Here is a 24,267-nt window from a genome sequence, read left to right on the forward strand (position 1 = left end):
GTGGCTAAACATTGTTTTTTAGTATCTAGAATTTCTTTTCAAGCCCTCTCAGGTTTTACATAGATTTAGTCCACTACATTGGCATCAATCAGTTGGCTATGTCTGTTATACTACTTGTGTGCCTGATTCCCATGAATGAGAGAAAATAGCATCAGATTCTCTTGGAACTGCTGATAGACAGTTGTAAGCCACCATGTAGGTATAGTTAATCAAATCAGAGCTTCTGTAAGAGTAACCAATGATCATAACCACTCAACCATCCCTCCAGTCCCTATTCAGGGATTTTTTTTGCATTTGGTCTTTGTATGGTTGGTTTCTTTTGTTTTTGATTGAAAAAAAATCATGAAATTGGGTGAGTTGAGAGGTGGGCAGGATCTTGCTGGTATTAAGGGGATGAGAAAAAAACATAATAAAAATATATTATGTGTGAAAAAACAGAAAGAAAGTAGGCTCATAGAGGATATTTATAGAATTAACTTAAGAGCAAACAAAGGGATAAAGGATATCCAAGAAGTGACATCAAGGCAAAATAATGTCAGGTCAGTATATATGTTATGTGTTAAATATCATATATATGTCAATGCAAAAACACAGCTCTCTTTGAAAGGGGATAAAAGAATGACACTATGGACCAAGTATGAATGAGTACATCCCAGAACCTGAGATTTTGCCTATGCCAAATCCCATGTTCCTATGTTATATCAGTTTCCTGCAGTGTTATACTCACAAAAAGAAAAAAATATACATCATGACATTTTACATCAGATGGAGGGTCACAGAAAAGTGGGAAAATATCAGCTATGGATCTCAGATCCTATCAGATGGCAGCATAAGATTTTTGATTGTCAGAAAATGGGGATTTTTGTACAGTCCAAAGACTATACTTAATGCTCACCTAGTCATTGCTCACAATAGTAAGGACAGGAAACAGTTATTAGAGGATGAGCAAAGGCCCTGAGTGGTCTGACTCAGAACCAGCAACGTTTTCTGCACCACACGACTGACGTTCTATTCATTTGATTAGCCTTTGTAGTAACAACCCCTTTTCAGCAAATTTCATTCACATGTGTATGTATGTATGTAGGTAGGTAGATAGTTTATTTTTTTTTAATTTTTGTTTTTTTTATTTATTTAATTTATTTATTTATTAAGAATTTCTGCCTCCTCCCCGCAACCGCCTCCCATTTCCCTCCCCCTCCCCCGATCAAGTCACCCTCCCTCATCTTCTCGAAGAGCAATCAGGGTTCCATGACCTGTGGTAGATAGTTTAATATGTATACAAATGGAGATGAATTTAAAATAGCATAATGTAACTCTTTGTGTACCTCTCTATTACTCACTGAACTGTAAGATCTCTGACACTTATCTTTCACTTACTGTTCTTCTGATATTAGAACAAAAGTTATTCTTACATTTACTACTTGAATCAACAAACTTTTTTTATTAAGAAAATTTTTTATTAAGAAATTTTTAATACAATCTTTTCTCCTTTTACATAATTATCCATATCCCTCCCCTCTATGAGGTTGGCAGCAGTGAACTTTAAGATTCTGTCTTAATCAAGTCTGCCACAACATTAAGTAATATTTTTACAGAGGGAATGAATTGCTCAAAAACAGGTCATATAGTAAGGGTGGAGAATTGCATTGTAATTCTTTTGCATTAGCTTCCATATTCTTTTCATTAACTCCATTAAACAAATTAAAGATGAAGCAAATTACTCCCAAGGAAGAGAAAGTGGAAAACACGTCACCATAGTTTCTATAAATTGTATATCTGACCAATGGCCACATGCAATGGAAATGATTAACTCTGATTTATTTTCCGGGAGTTGCAGCTCATTTTCCTGGGATGACCATGGCAGGTGGTAAACAAAGTTTCTCAGAAAGTAAATGTTTAACAGACTAAGTAAAAGAAAAACTATTGGCAATTTTTTGGTTAGCTTTTAGGAAACAGTTCCCTCCCTAATACCAACAATACAACAGATCTCAGTTTTATGACATTAATGTTATGTGAAGACAGCCATATTAAGAAGAGGTCAAGATCAACAATATTTAGTGTATTTCTGTCAAACAGAAATTTATTTAAAGGTTTATACTCTAATAGCTATAACCATTTCTATTTCCCATTGGAGACAGTCATTCCGCCTCAATGGCTTTTCAGGATCTCTTGGATCGAGTTGGAAATATGGGGAGATTTCAGATCCTTCAGATAGCTTTCCTTCTGATCTGCAATGCCACGTTGACTCCTCAGACTGTTTTGGAGAACTTCACTGCAGCTATCCCTGGTCATCGCTGCTGGGTCCACGTCCTTGATAATGATACTGCCTCTGATATTGACAGTGGGATCCTGAGCCAAGATGACCTCCTGAGGATCTCCATCCCACTGGACTCTAACTCCAGGCCAGACAAGTGCCGTCGCTTTGTTCAACCACAGTGGCATTTCCTTCATTTGAATGGCACATTCTCCAATGTGACAGAACCAGACACAGAGCCCTGTGAAGATGGTTGGGTGTATGAAAGAAGTACCTTCCTCTCCACCACTGTCACTGAGGTAAGTGACTTCAATAAAAACAAATCCTCAGCGCATTAACTACGACAGTGCATCAATAGTACAAATAATGTATATTCTTTGAGTTTAGTTATTGCCTAACAAAATGCAAGAGTCATATTCAATATTTCTAAAGAATCTGACATAAAGGTTTATGTTTTTGATCCTTTCATTCAAGGAATGACCTCAGATTTAAAAGTTATACTTAGAAGGAAATTTGACAACAGGGCCATTTACCAAAATAACAATAGCTGCTTCTGCTTCTTCTGCTTCTGCTTCTTCTTCTTCTTCTTCTTCTTCTTCTTCTTCTTCTTCTTCTTCTTCTTCTTCTTCTTCTTCTTCTTCTTCTTCTTCTTCTTCTTCTTCTCCTCCTCCTCCTCCTCCTCCTCCTCCTCCTCCTCCTTCTTCTCCTCCTCTTCCTCCTCCTGGTCCTATCTCATTCCAAGCCATGGGATTCTAAGTTGATTTACAATATCAGATATGACTTTCTGACTCTGTAGGAAACTTTAAATCCAATCAGAAATGATTATTTTCCTAGTGCAACAATGACCATACTGCCCTGTAGGTTGGTTTTGTCATATGTAGGATAAAGTGCTAGGTAAGGCCATTGATGTCTTTTCTCCACCTGCAGTCTACACCACAACATCTGGAACTATGAAATGCAGCCAACAAGTAGAAAGTTTCCATTTTGGTTTTACAGTGTTCTCTATGACATGCAAAAATCTTACATGGTGTCTTCAGGAATAGGGTCTTAACATTTAGTTACAGTAGGTAACCATGTGCAATAATGACAGCTTGTGTTGTTTTGGATACCTATGAACCTTTCCTGACCAGTAATACATATACTATTATTACATATGTCTAGTACAGAGATTACTCCTTACCATCCCAGGTCTTTGGCAAGAATCATTGGCCACCCAAATATTCTACCCTCTTTCAAATTCCTTCTTTTAAATTATATTTTAAAATTAGCTTACTCAAAGAGTAAATTTCCATAAGGCTTTATGGCCATGCTCCAGGGAGGTTCTGGAGGTGGGAATTGGAGGGAGGAAAGAGAAAGATGGAAGTGATGTGAATGTATTTTCATTTAAATTTTTAAGAGCAATGAAAAGAATTTGAAAGAGGAGGAAGCATCCTTATACATGAAATCACAGAAACAGTTGTACCGGCACAAAATAAAGGCAATGCAGATATCAAAGAATATTTACCAGTTTATTGTTAAACTTACTGAACCAAAGTTCCAGCGTAGCACAGGTAGCGAGGAACAAAAGGGACGAGCCGCCTCTCCGCGCACCCTTTATTGGCATGCATTCGCCTGAGGCAAACCCCGCCCTCTAAAGGGAGCTGATTTAACCCCTTTATCTCCCCCTTTTGTCTAAATAAGACACAACTAAACCAAATATAACTATAACAATAATAACAAATGATAAATATAACAAACAATATTGAGAGCAAAAGTTTTGCTAAAGAGTAACTACAATTAAATAATCTTCAACTCCATCAAAGATCTGAGAAGGGAGTAAATATTACTTAACAAAAAAGAGATATCCAAAATGTGCAACAAATGACAGAGACAACTGACTGCCTGGGCAATCACCCAAAATCTCGTTTGCAATGTTGAGTCAACCAACTTTGGCTAAGGCCTAACATAACTGACATACCATTCTCAAATGTAAGGAACTTTCTTAGGATTATCCTACCCTGTCTTGGCAAGATAAGACAATCCTGTTTATATCTTAGTCAGTAGTTGAGGTATGGGTTATTCTTAACCCAAAGGCCAGTTCTGCCAGGAAGACAAGCTCCCAGTGGAGTGTCTTTGGTGCTCAACGTTCTCTCGGGAGTAGAGTGGTGTTGCCAGGAGTAAATTGTGTCTCAATGGCACATAATTCTAGGTTAGATTAAAGGCCATTTTCTACAGCTCTTCAAAGAGGCTGAAGATTATACTATCTATACTGAAAATAATCTCTATGTATCTAAAAAACCTGATTAACCTAAAAATAATATGACAAACATGTAATTCTCAATACCTATCTAATTTGAAAACTAAGGGAATAAACAATTGTGCAATGTATGAAGACAATGATCTTCACTTGTAAACAATGTCATTACTTATCAAATGTAAACAATGTTATTACATAAATAGGACCAGAGGTAGAAATGTACATTGTGATATGATAGATGTATCCATACAATATAAGCATACTCTTATACCAAAATAGAGGTAGGAACACTCACATTCAATATTCAATATATCAATATACAAGAAACAGTACCAACATAATTTTCTAAAAACAGTAAGTCACAAATACCAATCATCCCATCAACCCAGTTAATCCCCCTCTTTTTTTTTTATATATATATCCCTAATTCCATACAATATCTCCCCATCCCCTCACCCCTAAACCAACCACTAAAAGATGTCCCTAACCCTGTGGGCAAACTCTGTTGGGAGAGGGGACGTCGTCCTCTTAGATTGCTTCTAGCTGACATGGGGGCGACGTTCTTCTTAGGGGCCCCTGTGAAAGCAAACGATGGTAAAATTCCCAAATTAACCTTTGACTTAAGAAGACTATAACTAGTCTCTGTGTGTTTCGAGAAGGTCCGGCCAGAGCGTTGTCAAAAATGTGCATCATATGAAATTGTCTCTTGCAATTGGTACCAAAAAACAGATCCAAAATTAGTGCTTAAAAAAAAAAATTCATGACGTCATAAAAACCAGATTGAGTTGGTGTTGTGGGGCCCCATCTTCATCCTGGAAACTTCAAAAATTACTGTAGGAAAATATGTTGCTTGTTATGGGAAATTTAAACATTAACAACAAGGACTTATACTGACATATAAAGAAAGACACAGATGTGAGGGAAGGCAAAGAAAGTTTATCAAGTATAAAATTATTCTTATTCTGTCCCATTTCATGGCTCCTGACCTGAGACAGAAACTTTGAAATATCTCTTATCAACAGGCTTGGAATTGAAGAAGGACTGAGCCATAGTCCAACTCCAAAACCAGCTCTACACATTTATAAAGAAGTGTTCAATAAAACATATAAATATACATAAATATATATAAAACCAATACTTACGATACGTATAGAATTTTATTGTTGATGTTTAATGGGTCGTATCTATTTTCCATCCATCAGTAATTAAATATTCAGGGTCCCTCAAATTCTTTGGAGATGAATATTTTCCTGTGGAGATAAGAAAAGAACCCTGCCCCCATCCTATTAGTAATCCTTACCATCTGTATGTCGGTCATCCTTGTGAATGAATTGTTATTTATCTTTTCCAAGTGACTTCTCTTCCTCAAACCGAACCTTTATTAATTTTGACGGTATCCATAATTTTTCCTCACCTGTGGAGATAAGAGCAAAACCCCTTCCCCAACGCAGCACATCTCCTGGCTTCCATTGTGAGGTTAGTACATCCTTGAAATAAACTGGTTGATTTAGTTCAGCAGACTTTTCCATTATCCAATGTCTTTCTGCAGCCGTCGTTCCCTTCTCGTTAGCGTTGAGAAAATTCAAGGTTAACAAAGCATTATGTAACCTATTTCTAGGGGTGTTTTCCACCCCTTTCTGTTTGTTCAACATATCCTTTATAGTTCGATTTGATCTTTCTATGACTGCTTGACCTGTAGGATTGTATGGTATACCTGTAACATGCTTGATATTGTAATGATCAAAAAACCGTTTCATCTTCCTAGAGACATAAGCAGGACCATTATCTGTCTTTATTTGTGTAGGTATACCCATGATAGCCATGACTTCTAATAAATGAGTGATTACTGAATCAGCTTTTTCTGAACTTAAAGCAGTTGCCCACTGAAAGCCTGAATAAGTGTCGATGGTGTGATGAACATATTTCAATTTGCCAAATTCTGCAAAGTGGAACACATCCATCTGCCAGATTTCATTTCTATGAGTGCCCTTTGGATTAACTCCTGCTGGCAGTGGCGTTTGGTTATAGAAAGAGCAGGTAGGGCATTTCTTCACAATCTCCTTAGCTTGTTGCCATGTAATAGAAAACTCTTTCTTCAAACCTTTGCTATTAACATGATGTTTTTTATGAAATTCAGAGGCTTGAAGCACACTACCAATCAATAATTGATCAATTTCTGCATTACCTTGTGCTAGAGGACCTGGCAGACCCGTATGGGATCGGATGTGTGTTATGTACATAGGGCAAAGCCTGTTCCTGATCAAATCTTGAACCTGGATAAACAATGAGGTTAGTTCTGTATCATCAGGTATAAATTCAGCAGTTTCAATATGTAAAATAACTCTTTCTGCATATTGTGAATCAGTAACTATATTAATAGGTTCTTTAAAATCTCTTAGTACCATAAGAATGGCATATAATTCTGCCTTCTGGACAGAATCATAAGGACTTTGTTCCACCTTACCCAAGTCTTCTGATTTGTAACCTGCCTTCCATGATTTATTGGCATCAGTATAGAATGTACGGGCTCCAGTTATTGGAGCATCACGGACTATTCGAGGAAGGATCCAAGAAGTTCTCTTTATGAAGTTGAGCCGCTTGCTTTTTGGATAGTTGTTATTAATGTCTCCCAAAAAATTAGCACAAGCTCTTTGCCATGGTTCATTATCTTCCCATAATTTCTTTAGTTCATCAGCAGTGAAAGGCACTATAATTTCTGCTGGGTCTATGCCTGCTAGTTGACGAAGTCTCAGCTTGCCTTTTATAATTAACTCAGAGACTTTTTCCACATAAGTTTTCAGTTTCTTACTTGGTTTATGTGGTAAAAAGATCCATTCCAAGATAATATCATCTCTCTGCATTAAAATTCCTGTAGGAGAAATTTTCAATGGTAATATGACAAGAATACAATCGAGCTCTGGATTCACTCTGTCCACATGTGCCTGTTGTAATTTCTCCTCAATCATTGTCAGTTCCTTTTCTGCTTCAGCTGTTAATTCTCTGGGACTGTTTAAATCTTTATCACCATCCAAGGTCTTGTTCAAATGAATTATTAGATCAGGTGTTATCCCAATAGTTGGTCGTAAACTGGAAATGTCTCCTAACAGTCTTTGAAAGTCATTAAGAGTCCGTAAGCGATCCCTCCGAATTTGTGCCTTCTGTGTCTTAATTTTTTGCAAACCTATTCTATAACCTAAATAATTAACAGAATCTCCCTTCTGAATCTTTTCAGGAGCAATTTGCAATCCCCATTTAGGTAACAGTATCTGTATTTCTTCAAACAGCCTGTTCAAGGTATCTATGTTTGAATCAGATAACAATATGTCGTCCATGTAATGGTATACAATAGATTTGGGAAATTTCTTGCGTATTATTTGCAATGGTTGGCTCACAAAATATTGGCACAGGGAGGGGCTATTTAACATACCCTGGGGGAGGACGGTCCAGTGGTACCTCCTCGAAGGTTGAGAATTGTTATAAGTAGGCACTGTGAAGGCAAATTTTTCTCTATCTTCTTTTTGCAAAGGTATAGTGAAAAAACAATCCTTCAAATCAATAACTATGAGAGGCCATCCTTTTGGTAATAAAGAGGGCAACGGAATTCCAGATTGCAGAGGGCCCATAGGTTGAATAACCTTGTTGATGGCCCTGAGATCTGTCACCATTCTCCATTTACCTGATTTTTTCTTAACCACAAATACAGGAGAATTCCAAGGGCTGGTAGATTCTTCTATATGTCCAGCATCTAGTTGCTCTTGTACCAGCTGTTCTAAAGCCTGTAGCTTTTCCTCAGCTAAAGGCCATTGCTTTGTCCATATTGGTTTCTCAGTCAACCATTTTAGAGGCAAGGCTGTTGGTATTTCTGAAGGGACATCAATTGCTTGTTCCTGCACAGCCCTAATGGCCGGTTTTGTCCTTTTGTAATAACTTTTAATATTCCTTTCAGAAATATGGGCTCTAGAAGTAGCAGGAATGTTAATTTGAGTATTCCATTGTTGTAATAGGTCACGACCCCATAAATTCATTGCAATATTGGCTACATAAGGCCTTAATTTTCCTATTTGTCCCTCAGGCCCTATACATTCAACCCATCTCGTGCTCTGTCTTACTCGAGATAGGGTTCCAATTCCCAGGAGCTGAACATTTACATTCTGAAGAGGCCAATATGGATGCCAAGATTCTGGGGTAATGATACTTACATCAGCACCTGTGTCCAGTAGGCCAGTAATAAAAATGCCATTTACACACACTCTCAGCTTAGGTCTTTGATCATTTATAGAAGTTTGCCAAAACACACGTAACTCATCTTTCTGATTACTATTGCTTGTAACAGTAGGCATGTGGCTTTCTAATTGTCCTGACGAGGCATGTTCTCTGCAGAAACTGGGAATGTCTGAACCATGTTTGCCATGGGGGCCTGAGAGGCCCCCCCTCTCACGTTTCCCGTCTGTATCAGGTTGCCTTGTCTATCTCTTGTAGACCTGCATTCATTCGTCCAATGTCTGCCCTTCCCACATCTTCTACATAAACCTGAAGGCTGATTCCTTCTATTCCTGTTATTTCTAGAAGACGCATTATTATTATTTCTGAAAACCCATTGTTTACAATTCCTTTTCATATGACCCATTTTGCCACAATTAAAACATTTGGTATTCTGGTGTCTCCTTTTACCATTGGAAATTGCTTCTTCTACCCATGCTTCAGTGCCATAGTCAAATGTGTCAACATCTAGTGTATGCAAGACCCATTCTTCCAAGGACGCTGATCTGAACATTAAAGGCCTCAAGATCCTTTTGCATTCCACATTAGCATTTTCGTAAGCCAAAGACTCAATTATTATACGTCTTGCTTCTGGGTCAGGTATCCCCATTTGTACAGCCTTAGTTAATCTTTGTAAAAAGTCACTGAAGGGTTCTCTCTGACCCTGTTTAACTGTGACAAATGATTCCATTCTCTGTCCTGGGTCTTGTACTCTGTCCCAAGCCCTTAAGGCTGCTGTAGTACACATGGAGAGTATGGTTTCATCCAAATTAGCTTGTTCCTGAGGGTCTGAAAAGAGCCCTTCACCTAGAATTTTATCTAGGGAAACGTCAATTCCCTTCGCCTTTTCCTGCTGTTCTAAAAGTCTAGCCTCTTGCCTGAATAAGCATTTCCATTTTAAGTGCGGTCCACTCTCAAGGACCGCGGAGCTCAGCTGGAGCCAGTCCAAGGGGGTTGCTTTGCTTGTTGTGGCCCAAGATTTTAGCATCTCTTTAACAAAAGGGGAGTGCATCCCAAAAGACATGATGGCCTGTTTAATTTCTTTGAGATCATTCATACGGACAGGCTCCCATGTATCTTCCTTGATGACCCTAGGGTTTCTGGAACCAACCACCTTTTCTGTTGTTATTACAGGAAAGGCATGTAGAGCTGTAGGTAGAGCTTTGTGAAAATTGTCCCGGAGGGATTTATCCACAGATGTAGTTAAAATTTGCCTCTCTACCCTTTGCTCTTCTTCATCAGAATTTAGAAATTCCTCAATCTTTTCAATTCTATTCACCATTGCTTTTTGTAATGTCTGAATCTCCTGCCCAGAATTATGTTCTAAAGCCTTCATTGAGGATTCTAGAGTATGAAATTTGTCCAGTAGAGATAACTTGTCATCTTTGGACATAATTTTTATGGCATAAACCGTGCCTTCTTGTATTGACAATCTTTCCGCCAATCTGTCATACGCTTTAGACAAAATTCGATTGTCACATTCAGCAGTTTTGATTCTCTCAGTTAACGTTTCAGTTCCTACAGAAAGGGACTGCTGAAACTTACGATCCAATTCAGCTGTTCCTTCTTCCATAGTAATGAATTTCTCCTTAACATCAGAAAGGGACTGCTGAAACTTACGATCCAATTCAGCTGTTCCTTCTTCCATAGTAATGAATTTCTCCTTAACATCAACCTGTACTTTTTTTAGATTTTGCTCAGTTAACCGAGTCATGTTAAACAAAGATTTGTTTTCTTCCTGGAGAACTTCAAACTGATTCTTGAGAAGATTGTTGTCACTCTCAATAGTTTTTAAACGTTCAACCTCTGCCTTAAGAGATTTGATCATTTTCCTATTATCAAACCAAATAGTGCTAAGGAAAATTAAGAATCCCAGGAATATCCATATATGTGGTGTGGTAGACACCTCTTGTAAGATCTCCCAAATGGTGCATTCAAAAGAACTATTGAAATAGGCTGCGGTCACGTTGTCAGACATTATTTAGAAAAGAAAAAGTTCTCTTACCTGTAATAACTGGTTCCTGCCAGTGGTGGCGAAAGAGCCCAGTTGAATCCACGTGTCCTAAATCTGAAATAAAAGGACTCAAAAACAAAATTGAAACAGACACCAAGCTGATAAGTATTTTTTGCCGGGGCTCTCAGGCCGCTGTCACGTGACCTGAGCGCTGGCGGCGGTGGGGGTGGTGGGAGGGGGAGCAGACACGGGCGGTTGCGCACGGGAAATCTGGCCGGGGCGGCTCGGAACAGAGGCTTAGGCGCTGTTAAAAAGGCTCTGTGGATATCAAACTCACTGCTTGATACTCTAACAAGCAGCAGGGAAAATCGAGTCGCTCAGAATCTCAGCTGTTTCAGCGCGCGCCCAGAGAGACTGCTCAGAATCTCTACTTCTTCCGCGCGCGCCCAGAGAGACCGCCGCAGCGACCCCGGGGTGCAAGAGACTCCGTTCGGGGCCGGTTCTCGGCAAAGCCCCACGGGGGAGGCGCCAGATGTACCGGCACAAAATAAAGGCAATGCAGATATCAAAGAATATTTACCAGTTTATTGTTAAACTTACTGAACCAAAGTTCCAGCGTAGCACAGGTAGCGAGGATCAAAAGGGACGAGCCGCCTCTCCGCGCACCCTTTATTGGCATGCATTCGCCTGAGGCAAACCCCGCCCTCTAAAGGGAGCTGATTTAACCCCTTTAAACAGTGATTGGTTACACAAGACCAGCACAAGACCAAGCAATCAAAATTCCAGCATTGATGGGAGCAAAGCTCAGGACGCCCCATGCTTCATTGAAGATCTGTTAGTAGTTGTTGGTTCCTGGGGGCAGGGATTATTATCTTACTTTAGGGGTAGGCCAGTACTAGGTTATCTATGCTCCAGTGCACGTAAAGGAAACATTATCCAAGCAACAGAAATGCAAAAGGAAAGGAAGAAAGAAAGAAAGAAAGAAAGAAAGAAAGAAAGAAAGAAAGAAAGAGATTAGAAAGGACATGAAGTTTGGAGAGGGATGTGTTTAGGCATCTTGGAGTTTTAGGGGATATAAATGTTTGAGATTTTCATACTGCTTTCTATACACATTTGAAATTCTAAGAATGAATGAAATAATAATAAGGAAATGTATGTAAAAGATGTAATTCTTGTGGGTCTAATAAGTTAAATTGCCCATGTGTTGTGCCAAGTCACCATTATGCAGCTTTGACTTCAATTTTAAAATATCTAGAAGGTTGTAGAAAGCTACAGTGATGGCTAAATGTGCAGTTCATGACAGAATGCACCTGGATCACTCAAATACTCAAGTGTTCAAGATTTAGTAATGAGCACTGAAAAAAATTCCCAGAAAGTGGGTAGTTTGTAGTTCATTGCACCCATGCATGAGCCCTAAGTTCCATTCTCTCTATTGACATAACTATACAAGTAAATAAATAAGATAGTGAGCAGGTGTTGTCTGTGCTCCGCTCTAAGAGGAGTCATGGAAGAGGTTATGCCCTGGTACATAGGATACAGTAAAAAAAAAAAATAAGGATCATGAATTATTGTATTCTAGGACCTCATTTGACAATTTCTGAACAAAGGTAACAACTCACTACTACAACCTACTTGGATACAGGAACCTCCCTAAGAAAATAGAATTGATAAAGCTGAAACTGAATGGTAGAAGTCAGGTGATAATGAAATGGGAAGCTGTAGAGTAAGGATTTGGAAGTTCACATTGAAAAATTTTGAACAATTTACAGGACAGTCTGTCATCATGATTTCCTTCTCTTCCAGTGGGACCTGGTGTGTGGATCTCAGGTACTGGTTTCAGTGTCTAAATTTATATTCCTGATTGGAAATTTGATAGGACCTTTCCTAGGTGGACACTTATCAGACAGGTGAGTGTCTGTGCTTTGCAGCTCTCTCTGCATGTGAGTATTTTCATCAGCTACAACTCACACACTCTTTAAAAAACAGTTCTTGCAGATTATCTGCACCTTTGACCCTGGAGATCACTAAACAAAAACAGATATTTCTGTTAGTGTTTAAAAGTCTATGTGTTGTGTTGACACAGAACTAATTCTTATTAGACATGGAAGAAGTTCAAGGAAGTTTAAGACAATGTTAAGTGATAGACACGGTTTAGAAAATGAGAAAAGTTAACCACGGGGATTACACAAAATATTTTTTGTCTGCTATTTTTAACAACAACTGTTTGTTTCCCTGATGGGATCTTTGTCTTTTCCTTAGGTTTGGGAGGAGGTTAATCCTCATATGTGCTTTACTGCTGATGGCCATCAGTGGGACCTGTGCAGCCGTGGCTCCCACCTTCCTCATCTACTGCTTACTTCGCTTCCTAACAGGGCTTTGTGTCATACCCATACACACAAATAGTGTGTTGCTCAGTAAGTCAGAGTTTTTGATGGACATTGTTCAACCTTTTCTTTGATGTGGCTATCCTTCCCACCCATGGTAGAAATCAAGGTTCATTTTTCTTTCCTTTCAGTGTTAGAATGGACAAGCCATAAATTCAAAGCCTTGGTCACAACACTGTCAATGTGTGCTCAATGTTTTGGACTCATACTAATGTCAGGCCTGGCATTTATATTTCGAAACTGGCACCACCTCCAGCTGGTAGTATCTGTGCCAATATTTTTCCTCCTTATACCCGCAAGGTATGAGTGTTCTTTCCTCCTCTGTTTTGCAATCCTGAGATGACCATATCTGTTAAATCAGTGCATAAGAAATGCATTTGTCACTATCTCTGTAAGCTCATATGTGTGTCAGTCCTGTTGTGTCCAGAAGACAAAATTTAGTTGATCATGTGGGTGATATAATTAAGGAAAATGTATTCAGGGGTTCTTAATTTAAGGCACAGACATAAGATAAATAAGCATTCCTTACAACTGAACAAGAAATATGGAAATTATCTGATGAAATGTCCCTCACATTCAGTTGTATGACTTCTAGTAAAATCTGTATCCATGTGAGGGGGACAGACCAGTCCAGGTCTACATTCTAGGAATACAGGTGCACTGAATGGCTGATTATTTCTTGTTTTCCTAGGTAATGTACCTCATGATATAAGATTATACATTCTTGCTATAACTGAATGACTGACAAATATTAAAATTTTAATAAAACTGCTCAAGAATAAATTTAGTATGTAGTAATATGACTCCTTGAGAAATATGAACAATATCTTCTTGAGTAGGTGGCTGCCTGAGTCAGCTCGGTGGCTGATTGTGACCAACAAACCCCAGAAGGGTTTACAGGAACTTAGAAAAGCTGCATGTATGAATGGAATGAAGAATTCTGAAGACACCTTAACCATGGAGGTGAGCATAATGCAAGCTCATTATGACATATAGGAAACACAAGGTTCACAAGTTTATGGGTTACCGCCCAAGAGACAATTTCCTTTAATTAAATCATTAAATGCAGTTTTTTCATTCAATGATGACTTTGTAAGAAAAAACCTTCATTGATTATTTCTTTCAATTTTAAACTTTTTATTAGAACATATAAGCTATACACAATGAATTAAGTCTGAAATTCTATACATACATATATTGCATTGATTCACTTATACCCCCTCAATATTACCATACCTGATGATTCTCATATACTTCCTAACAAGTTCTATTTCTACCTTCTATTACCCTAGTCTTTTTTGGTATCTTTTTTTTCTTTTTTGTGGTCTAATTTGTTTAATTAAGGTCATTTACTGAAATGTGTTGAGGATTTAAGAAACATGGGCAACTTACCTGTGGGTCCACTACTGAAGAAATGTCTATCTCTCCCTCAACAACCATTAGCTGTCCATATTTCCTCAGGAGGGAGTATGGCTTTGTGAGGCCCTGTGAATTAACAATGACTAACTACACACAGATTGTGAAACAGAGATGGGGCTTATGAGCTCTTCTCTCAAAATTCCATCTACTCTCAAAACTGGTATTTTGACTGTCATAACATTACCTGTCTTGTGCAGGTAAACACAGGCGATGAAAGCTCAAAGTTCCAACGTCCACTGCATGTCCGTAAGAAGGAATCACACACTTTCCACCACTTCTCAAGGACCTTACTTTCACCTTTTCCATGGTGTTTCTATAACCTCAAAAGGAGTGAAAAAGACATTTCTCTTTGAGGTGATACTGAATAGTCACTTACTCTTACTACTTTGACAGTTGCGAGTCTTCAAAGACTGAAACTCAATAAATGCAAAATCTTCTTTATTAAAGCTTACAGGAGCATTAACCTATGGCTATGGACAAAGACATTTAAAGACTACTTAAATTTCTTTAGTCATCAGAAGATTCTATTATGAGCACTAGATGCCAGATATAGACCTTCAGAATGAAATGTTTTCCCTTCTGAGTTTCAGCCCTGCATTAAACCAGTTGTTTGTTGTTATATACCTACTCTTCTCTTTTGAAATGGGAATATTTGTTCTGTTCCCTTGAATACTAGAAAGAAATCATGTATTTTTATATAAAATTTTGAGTTATGAAGGTAAAAGCATTGGTACTATGATTTCCAAAATAAAGAAACATTTCACAGGCTCTCAGAAAAAAAGAGAACCACTTGAGTCTCAGATGAGCCTTGTATTTATATTTACCTATAAGAGTCATTGCCTATCAAAACATAGAAATAAGATGTGGAAAGTTATGACTAAAAGATGATGTGTTCTGATATCAAGTTGACAAAAAGTAGAGCCGTGATGGTTAACTTTGATTGCACCTCAACAAGATCACCTAGGAGAAAACTTCCAGACACATCTGTGAGGGATGACTTAGTTTAATTCCCCTCTCACCATTCCTCTGTGGGATTATCTTGATGACATTAACTGAAGATGCGACAGCTATACTAAACGACAAAAGAACCAGCCTTGAGTTTGGGTCTCACAGTACATAAAATGGAACCTGGCTCAAAATAGGCACTCATCACCTTTGCTCTTCAGCATGTCACAGCCTAAATGCTGTGCAGTCTTGAAATTTTAATTTATAAACAAATTAGTACACAGCTTTGACATCAGTCTCTCTCAAATTTTCAGAACATAGTAAGAATACTGCCAGAATTTGTTGTAGTTTCTATTGCTTCTGTTGTTCCTCAAAAGGGCAAGATGAATTTCCTCCTCCCAAACTCTCGGTGAAGTGCCCTTTCCCATCTGAAGTCTCATAGAGAATGCCTTCAGATTTGTATCAGCATTTCAGCATATAGAACTTCCACAAGAAACATCTTCTCTACTTTGCCTCTGAAACCTTTCCCAAAATCCATCACCAAACCACAAGTGTGGTTTAAAACATGGTCAGATTTTTCAAAATAACAACTTCATATACGGCACCAATTTATTTTGTTGACTACTTTTGCTTTGCTATAACCAAGATCTCCATGAGCAATATTCGTGTCAGAAACAACAAAATGGAGTAAAAAGGATTTGTGCTCACAGATTGACAACAATCAGTTAACCATAGTGAACAGGCATGGCAATACTGAGACAAGAGTTTGTGGTAAAGGCTTGTTACATTATGGTGGACCAAGAAGCCATAACTAAAGGCCAGCTACCCTATTTAAAGGAGCACCGCCATGAGGTAATCTTTACCTCTTAAGAGTTCCTCGGACTCTGAAACATACAACCAGCCAGAGAACCAACAGCTCAGTATCACACTATGTATTCTTTCAAATATCCGGACTCTAAAATGGACACAAAGACCTTGAAAGGAATTCATTTTTCTGAGTCTGTTTTCCACCCAGGGAGGTAATGACTAGACATGGGACACTCATTGAAGAAGAATGAGATACACAGAAATAAAGCAAAAAAAAAAAACCCAAGCAGACATGTACATACACATGAATGCACATATGAGAGAACCACAATAATTTGCTATGTCATTCAAATTCATTATGGTATGACTGGAGTTTTTTACAAGATTCTTTTTTTATTTTATGCAATTCATTTATTCTTTCTTTTTTTTATTGAAAAAATTTCTGCCTCCTCCCGGCCTCCCATTTCCCTCCCTCTCCAGATTTGACAAGATTCTTAATAACTCTTCACTTGATGGCCACATTCTGTAGCCACATACTGTTTCAAGGATCCTATCTAGAAAAAGCATGAGTTTCCTTTATCTACTTGGCTCTCACTTCCTATTCCTTTGATTATGCTTTCCTTAGGTCCCCTGATGTTTGTGTTTTTCACTAGACAGAACTAGTAGATACTGCTCTGGTATTCTGTGAGTGCTCAATATTTTGTGAGAACTAAACAGTTCTTGACGCTGTTGCTGAAGGTTGTGAGGACCACCATGAGGGAAGAGCTGGAGACAGCACAAATAGAACCTGCTCTGTGTGACCTATTCCGCACCCCCAACTTGCGAAAGCGTATATTTCTCCTGTGCCTTGTGAGGTAGGCAAAATGTGGACTTTCTATATCTTCTGGCATTCAAGGGGTTTTGAATATAGAAATACAGAACTAACTATACAGTAAGGGGTATGTCTACAGCACCCTGACAGATTTATCAACACAGACTCATGATGAATCTTCAATCATATTCCAGACTTCTCTGTGCTCACCATTTGCCATTTTAAGGAGACAAAATTTCAAATGGAAACTATACAAGTATATACATTTCAATCAATACAAACAAACGCAAAGTTATAATATCCTCACTTGGAGAAAGCCCAGTTAGGGCCACAGGAGGGTCCAGTTCACTTGCAAATAAAAAATTAGTTTCCTCCAAGGGTATTTCAACAGAGAAAAGAACCAGTCTTAAGGGCAAGTACCATTCCCAACAGTATGTGACCAACACAAATCTGGCTCAATGGTATCTTTGGAGGGATTTTTTTTTGTCTCATAATGTTGTGTCAGGACATTTTGTTTTTTATCTTACAAGTCATTTATGTATACATTATAGAGTCCTGTATTGTGTTTTTATGGGATACCTGTGTGTGTAAACATGTATCTCTGCATCTATATGTGTTTCTTTTGCTTTCCTTTTCTGTTCCTTTCCTTTTGTTTGTTTATCTTGTCCTATTCTGAATTATTTATGCTTTATCTTACCATAATATATTGTGATTCATTAGATACCTGTGTATTTTCTAATGAGAGACAGTAAGACTGAAGTCCCACATGTAAGGGAAAGTGAAGAAGAACTGGAAGGAGTTGGGGGAGGGGGAACTTACTCAGAATATATCTTATAAAAAATCTATTTTTAATGAAAAACAAAAAGACCATGAAGCTCGGAGTGGTAAGAATGCGCTTGTGGGCCTGGGAGAAATTATGAGAAAGAATTGAGGAAAACTGTCACCAAAAAACACTGTATATGATTCTCTTGTATAAACAAAATATTTTTAAAATTGAAAAAAGTTATAATCATTACTAAGTTCAAGTTATAGGGGAAAAAAAATCTCTAAAAACCTAACTGGATCTATCGTGCCTTCCACAAAGTCTCTACCTCTCCTTAAAATCCAACAGTAATGATATCGCATGTCTACATATGATGATTTCATGATCATTATTAAATTATCAGTCAAGTAAATATTCCAAAATACAGAAAGGCCATTATACTTTATCAACTAAAACAAACTTCTGGGGATAATCATATTCTTGCTTTTGGACATGAATTCTAAGTAGTATATGTGACTTTCCTCTTTGTTTCTTATAGATTTACAACAGCGATACCTGCATTTGGATTTATCATCCATCTCCAACACCTGAAAAGTAATGTCTTCCTAATGCAGTGTCTCACTGCTGCATCCGCCATCCCAGCCTCCTTTGCTGCAATGTTTTTGCTGAATCGCATTGGCCGTAGAATAACTCAATTCTTTTTCTCTCTCCTGTTGGGAATCTTCATACTGGCCACAGTGTCTGCTCCTGAAGGTGAATAAAGAGTTTATGGTGAAAGGGGGAAAATATCCAGTCCCCCTTTCTTCAATGTTTTACAGGTCCTTCCTATTTATGAGAAAAAATACATCCAGAGAATTTTCTGTAACCAGACATTGAGAAATATTCTTCCACTCACATACTGAGAGAAGAGACAAAAATCAGTAAGTTTAGTTTAAATATGTGAAAGTATCTGGAACATGAAGCCATTTATACCAAAGTATCTGCAGGTCAGTAATGGATCATTTGCTCATTGTTCAGTTACATTTTAAATTAAAATATAATTACATCATTTTCTGCTTCATTGTCCTCTCTGCAATCACTCTGGAGTATCTGCCCCTACCTCATTCAAGCTCAATAATATTTTCATGGCAGTAATGTATGTTTCAGATACTATAATTACAATCAGAAATGACACTTCATCTGTCCCACTGAGTCTTGTTGCTTCAACTTCAGTGACAAGATGTTTCGCAAGTATGAATGCAGCTTTGACTCTTGGGTCACTACAAGTACAACTCTAGTTGTGAAATTTGTATCAAGATATTAATATTGCTTGTACTGAAGTGCAAACCAAGTGAAACGCAGTAGGAGTAGTACAGGCAGCGGACTGCCAGACTTCAATTGTGGAGATAAGTGGATGCAGGCAATGAGTACAGTACCCAGGCAGTCTTCAAGTTTTGCTGAAACTCAGGATATGTTTTAAATCTTCATGACTCTTGATTATCAGCAGCAACTCCTGACTCTTGCCTTTTCTCAAAAATACCTTCCAATGTTCAAGTTTTTTCTTAGTTAATAGAAAATGGCTCTATGAAAACGCTGATGATTGTCCTAGAAGTCCTTATTCTTGAATCTTGAGACACTCTTTGAAACAGAGCTGATCCCCAGCTTGTCTACATCTGTCTTATTGAGCATTGAAAAATGAATGAACATCTTGTGTGAATATTTGGAGTCTCTCAAAATGCGAATGCCATGAGAAATACAACTTCTATTCTTCTAATGTTTATTTTGTTTTTGACATTCATGAAGGTGTATAGAAAATGTACTCTGGGGCTGGAGAGATGGCTCAGAGGTTAAGAGCATTGCCTCTTCTTCCAAAGGTCCTGAGTTCAATTCCCAGCAACCACATGGTGGCTCACAACCATCTGTAATGGGGTCTGGTGCCCTCTTCTGGCCTGCAGGCATACACACAGACAGAATATTGTATACATAATAAATAAATATTTAAAAAAAAAAAGAAAAGAAAATGTACTCTGGTCGAGTTCACCCTCCACCATTCTTATCCATGTCATATTCTGGTTGAGTGTTTGAACGTGTACACAGACCTCATTAATTTTCCCATGAAATCCCTACATTATGTTGGAAGGACAGTGAGGTAGTGGGTGGAAAAGATGAAAGTTGATTAGCGTCTCCTTAGTTTCATTAAGCTCTCTGCTCCTGAAGTTTGCCACAAGTATTGATTCTCCATAAACCAGTACATGGAGATAGGTCACCTTTCTTAAATTAATCGTAACTGTGGACGTTTACCTCTGTGTATTTTTTCCACTTTATATTCCACCCTTAGGGGGTGGAAAGCAACTTCCTTCACCTGACAATGACCACTGTTCCTTATTTTCCTCTTCACAGAAATGCAGATACTGTGTGGAGTTTTGATAACACTGACCGGAGCAAATATTTATGCGGTTATTAGTAGTAATACTCTACACGCAAATGAGCTAATCCCCACTGTGATCAGGTACATGACTTGGTGTAAACACCTGGGTAGCTATCAACAGTGATCAACTGTAGTGATTACAAAACTGGTCAAAGTTTCTCAAAAGTTTGATTTATGTATAATACATTAAATCCATCTGTGAACCAGCAGTATGCAATAAGAAAGATCATATAGGACTATTTGGAATCACCCAAAACATAAATAATGTGAGGGATAAGAATTCTGTTCCTTTTATTTCTAATTAGGTTTTTATGACATTTATTTTTGTTTTAACATTTTTTTCTACAGATATAGACTGCACTGCGGTTATGTTCACCTCTATCACTATTGTCTGTGTGCCATGGCTGCTGTATTTCTTCTTTTCAGCTGATGCCACCTCTGCCCTCATATCTTGGTGTTCATGTGTGTATATGTGGGTGTGCTCAAGCACCCCTGCATGTGCTCATGGACCTGTCTTAAAGTGCATATAAGTAATGGTTCTCATCATAACATTATCATCATTTTTTCAGCCTTCTGTACCTCCTTCTGCAAGCACTTCTTTCTGCTAGTTCAGCCCTTCTCCACGTCATTTCATCTCAATGTATGCTACCAATCTCTCTCCCTCATTCAAAACTTTTAACATTATAAATTTTAGCATAAAAAGTCTTTGAGAACAAAATGAACATCACATAGACCAAAATTAGCCAGATACAAGATATATGCATTTCAAGAACTTCTATCCAGTTAGAATAGCAATTCTTAAGCTGTAGAGCTTCGTATTCAATTTTACATTTTCACTATCAAATACGTTTTTCTGTCCTCACCCACCACCAAAAGTGAAAAAAGTTCATGACACAGAACTGACAAAACATTTACCTTTATATCCTCTTTTATGTCTCCGGTCCGTTACAGGAATTCATTCCCGCCACATTCCCTAATATTCCATCTGTCTTCTCTTTATACTTGTTATACTGTACAAATGTGTACATTTGTTTACAGATGTGTGCATATTGTTAACTACACTACAGTCTTCAAATGAGGGATAAAATGTGGCTTTCCTTTCACAGCTGTGTGGCATCACTTACACTTTCTAAGTCCATCCATTGTCCTACAAATGCATAGTTTCATTTTTCTTGAGAGTAGAGTAAGATTCCATACACACACACACACACACACAGAGAGAGAGAGAGAGAGAGAGAGAGAGAGAGAGAGAGAGAGAGAGAGAGAGAGAGAGAGAGAGAGCACATCTTTATTATCCATTCAACCATTGCTGAGCAACATTCATTCCAGGTAGATTTTTGCTATCATAAATATGTCAGCAATAAACATGGTAGTGCAGATATTTCTAAAACAAAATTTGGAGGCTTCAGTGTTTATATCCAAACATGCAATTGCTTGGTCCTTTGGTAGTTATTTTTGCAATTTTTTTTTAGAAATCTCTAAACCAATTTTCTCAGAGGCCGTATTAATTTGCACCATACCAACAGTGAATTAGTGATTCCCCACTCTATACTGCTTCTCAAATATTTGTTGTCATATTTCTTGATGATGACTATTTTGACCAAGGTGAGGTGATATCTCAAAGCAATTTAAATTTGCCTTTCCATGATTTCCAGGGATACTGAACATGTTCTAAAAGAGTATTGGCATTTTGTGTTCACTTCCTTCTTTTTAAATGCTATCTATTCAGTTTACTGGCCTATTTGTTGATCAACAGCTTCTTTTATTTGGTCTTTAATATCTATGATTTGTAAATTCTGGATATTCACCCCTGCCTGAAGTGTAGCTGGTAAAGGTTTTCTTCAAAGCTGAAGGCTCTGTTGATCATTTCCTTTGCTGTGCAGAGATTTTATCTCCACTTAGTCTCATCCACTGGTAATGGGATTTGTTTCTGCCACTGGTGTTCTATTTAGAAAGTTTGGCTTATTCCAGTACCCAAAGTTTGGTTTCCCTTATGTTTGTGCTAGACATTTCAAATTTTAGGCTTTTTTTATTATTTTACTTAAAAATAGGGGAAAACTACCTTTTTTTCATTTTACATACCAATCCCAGTTCCCAATCCCTCCTCTCTTCCCATTCCCTCCACACACACCCCCACCCACTCCACATCCACTTCTCAGAGAGGATAAGGCACGTTGGTTTGGGGAAGATTCAAGCACCTCCCTCCTTTATCTAGGCTGAGCAAGGTATTCATCCAAATATTATGGGTTCCCAAAAAGTCAGTACAAGCAGTAGGAATAAATGCTGGTGCCACTACCAGTGGCCCCTCAGTGTGCTCCAGCCACTGTCACCCACATTCAGAGTGTCTTGTTTGGTCCTTCCCTGCCGGCTGGAGGTGGTGAACTCCCATCAGCTCAGATAAACTGTTGCAGTGGGTGTCCACACATGGCCTTGACCCCTTTGCTCATATTTTCATTCCTCCCACTCTTCAGCTGGACTTTGGGATCTCAGCCCAGCTCCACTGTGGGTCTCTGCCTTTGTTTCCATCAGTTGCTGGATGAAGTTCTATGGTGACATTTAGGATATTCATCAATCTGAGTACTAGGCAAGGGCAGTTTGGCCACTCTCTCCGCTGTTGCTTAGGGTCTTAGCTGGGGTCCTTCTGGATTCCTTGGAATTCCCCTAGTGCCAGGTTTCTTGCTAGCCCCACAATGGCTCCCTCAATCAAAATATCATTTTCCTTACTCGCCATCTCTGTCCCTCCTCTCTCTCACCTATCCCATTACCTCAAGTTCTCCTTCCCTCTCTCCTCCACTCCTCTTCCCCTTCTACCCTTCCTTCTCCCCACACCATTATGTTCCCAATTTTGTCAGGAAATCTTGTCTATTTCCCCTTTCCAGTTGGATTTATATATTTTTTCACAGGGTTCACCTTGTTACTTAGCTTCTCTAGTGTCATGGACTATAGGCTCATTACTTTTTGCTTTACAACTAGTTTCCACTTATACATACCATGTTCATCTTCCTGAGTCTGGGTTACCTCCTTCAGGGTGGGTTTTTATGTTCCACCATTTGCATGCAAATTTTAAGACGACATTTTTTTTAACCAATGAGTAGTACTCCATTGTGTAAATGCACCACATTTTGTCCCTCCATTCCTATAAATTTTCTCTTAGGACTGCCTTGGCAGCATCCCAGAGATTCTGAAAGGTTCTCCTATCATTTTTACTTGTCTCAATGAATTTTTTAATTACCTCCTCAATTTCTTGTATGACACCCTGTTCAGTCAAAAATGTATTGTTTAGTGTCCAATAAAAATTTATGGCTTATACTTTCATATGAAAATTTGAGACATATCAACCAAATAACCCAGTGATGCACCTCATGACTTTTAAAAATCAACCAGCAGCCAATCTAAACACACTAGATGGCAAGAAATAATAAAGATAAAGGAATAAATCAATGCAATTGAGATTAAAGAACAATTGATAAAGCCAAACAACTGGTCTCTGTAGTTTCTCTTATGATTGATTTTGGTTTTATTGGGTTATACTTTGATAGGAGACAAGAAACTGACTCACTTTTTTATTTGTTAGATATTACCTTTGTCATATTATGTGACGAGTTTTGGAGAATATTACATTTATTAATGAAAATTTTATATTTCCTATATGCTGCAATGAATATTCTATATATGCATATATATGTATATATGTGAATATACATATATTGTATATGTGTGTGTGTGTGTGTGTGTGTGTGTGTGCTAAGTTCATCCATAGAAACTCAGCTATGAAGTCTTCATTTATACTTTGGAAGACATATCTAAATTTAAGAATGGAGTATTAAAATTGCCAACTATTATTGCAACAGAAGTTATATGATATTTTATGCACTTTTACTGTTTATTTTATGAAATTAGATGTACCAATATTTTGTGCATAAAATTTATAATTGTTATATTTGCTTGATTAACTGTTCCTCTTATTAATATGTAGTGCCCCTTTTTTCCCTCTTTAAGTAGCTTTGATTTGAATTTTAATTTGCTT

The 24,267-nt window shown here is 38.0% G+C and overlaps 1 protein-coding gene across 2 annotated transcripts in view; it reads left to right on the forward strand.

Moving 5' to 3' along the window:
• Window positions 1–1,976: 1,976 nt before the first annotated feature.
• The window catches only part of LOC142851067 (solute carrier family 22 member 19-like), a 29,315-nt gene continuing 7,024 nt past the window's right edge, over window positions 1,977–24,267 (forward strand). The window contains exons 1-8 of one of the 2 annotated variants that reach the window (XM_075974965.1): window positions 1,977–2,553; window positions 12,508–12,611; window positions 12,964–13,118; window positions 13,220–13,388; window positions 13,928–14,051; window positions 16,998–17,113; window positions 18,372–18,586; window positions 20,213–20,321. In XM_075974965.1, the coding sequence (XP_075831080.1) occupies window positions 2,152–2,553; window positions 12,508–12,611; window positions 12,964–13,118; window positions 13,220–13,388; window positions 13,928–14,051; window positions 16,998–17,113; window positions 18,372–18,586; window positions 20,213–20,321 (1,394 nt within the window). In that variant the 5' untranslated portion in view covers window positions 1,977–2,151. The remainder of the gene's footprint in view (window positions 2,554–12,507; window positions 12,612–12,963; window positions 13,119–13,219; window positions 13,389–13,927; window positions 14,052–16,997; window positions 17,114–18,371; window positions 18,587–20,212; window positions 20,322–24,267) is intronic. The other variant, XM_075974966.1, reaches the window with a different exon arrangement.

This window comes from Microtus pennsylvanicus, chromosome 5, assembly GCF_037038515.1.
Source record: "Microtus pennsylvanicus isolate mMicPen1 chromosome 5, mMicPen1.hap1, whole genome shotgun sequence".
NCBI classification, from domain to species: domain Eukaryota; kingdom Metazoa; phylum Chordata; class Mammalia; order Rodentia; family Cricetidae; genus Microtus; species Microtus pennsylvanicus.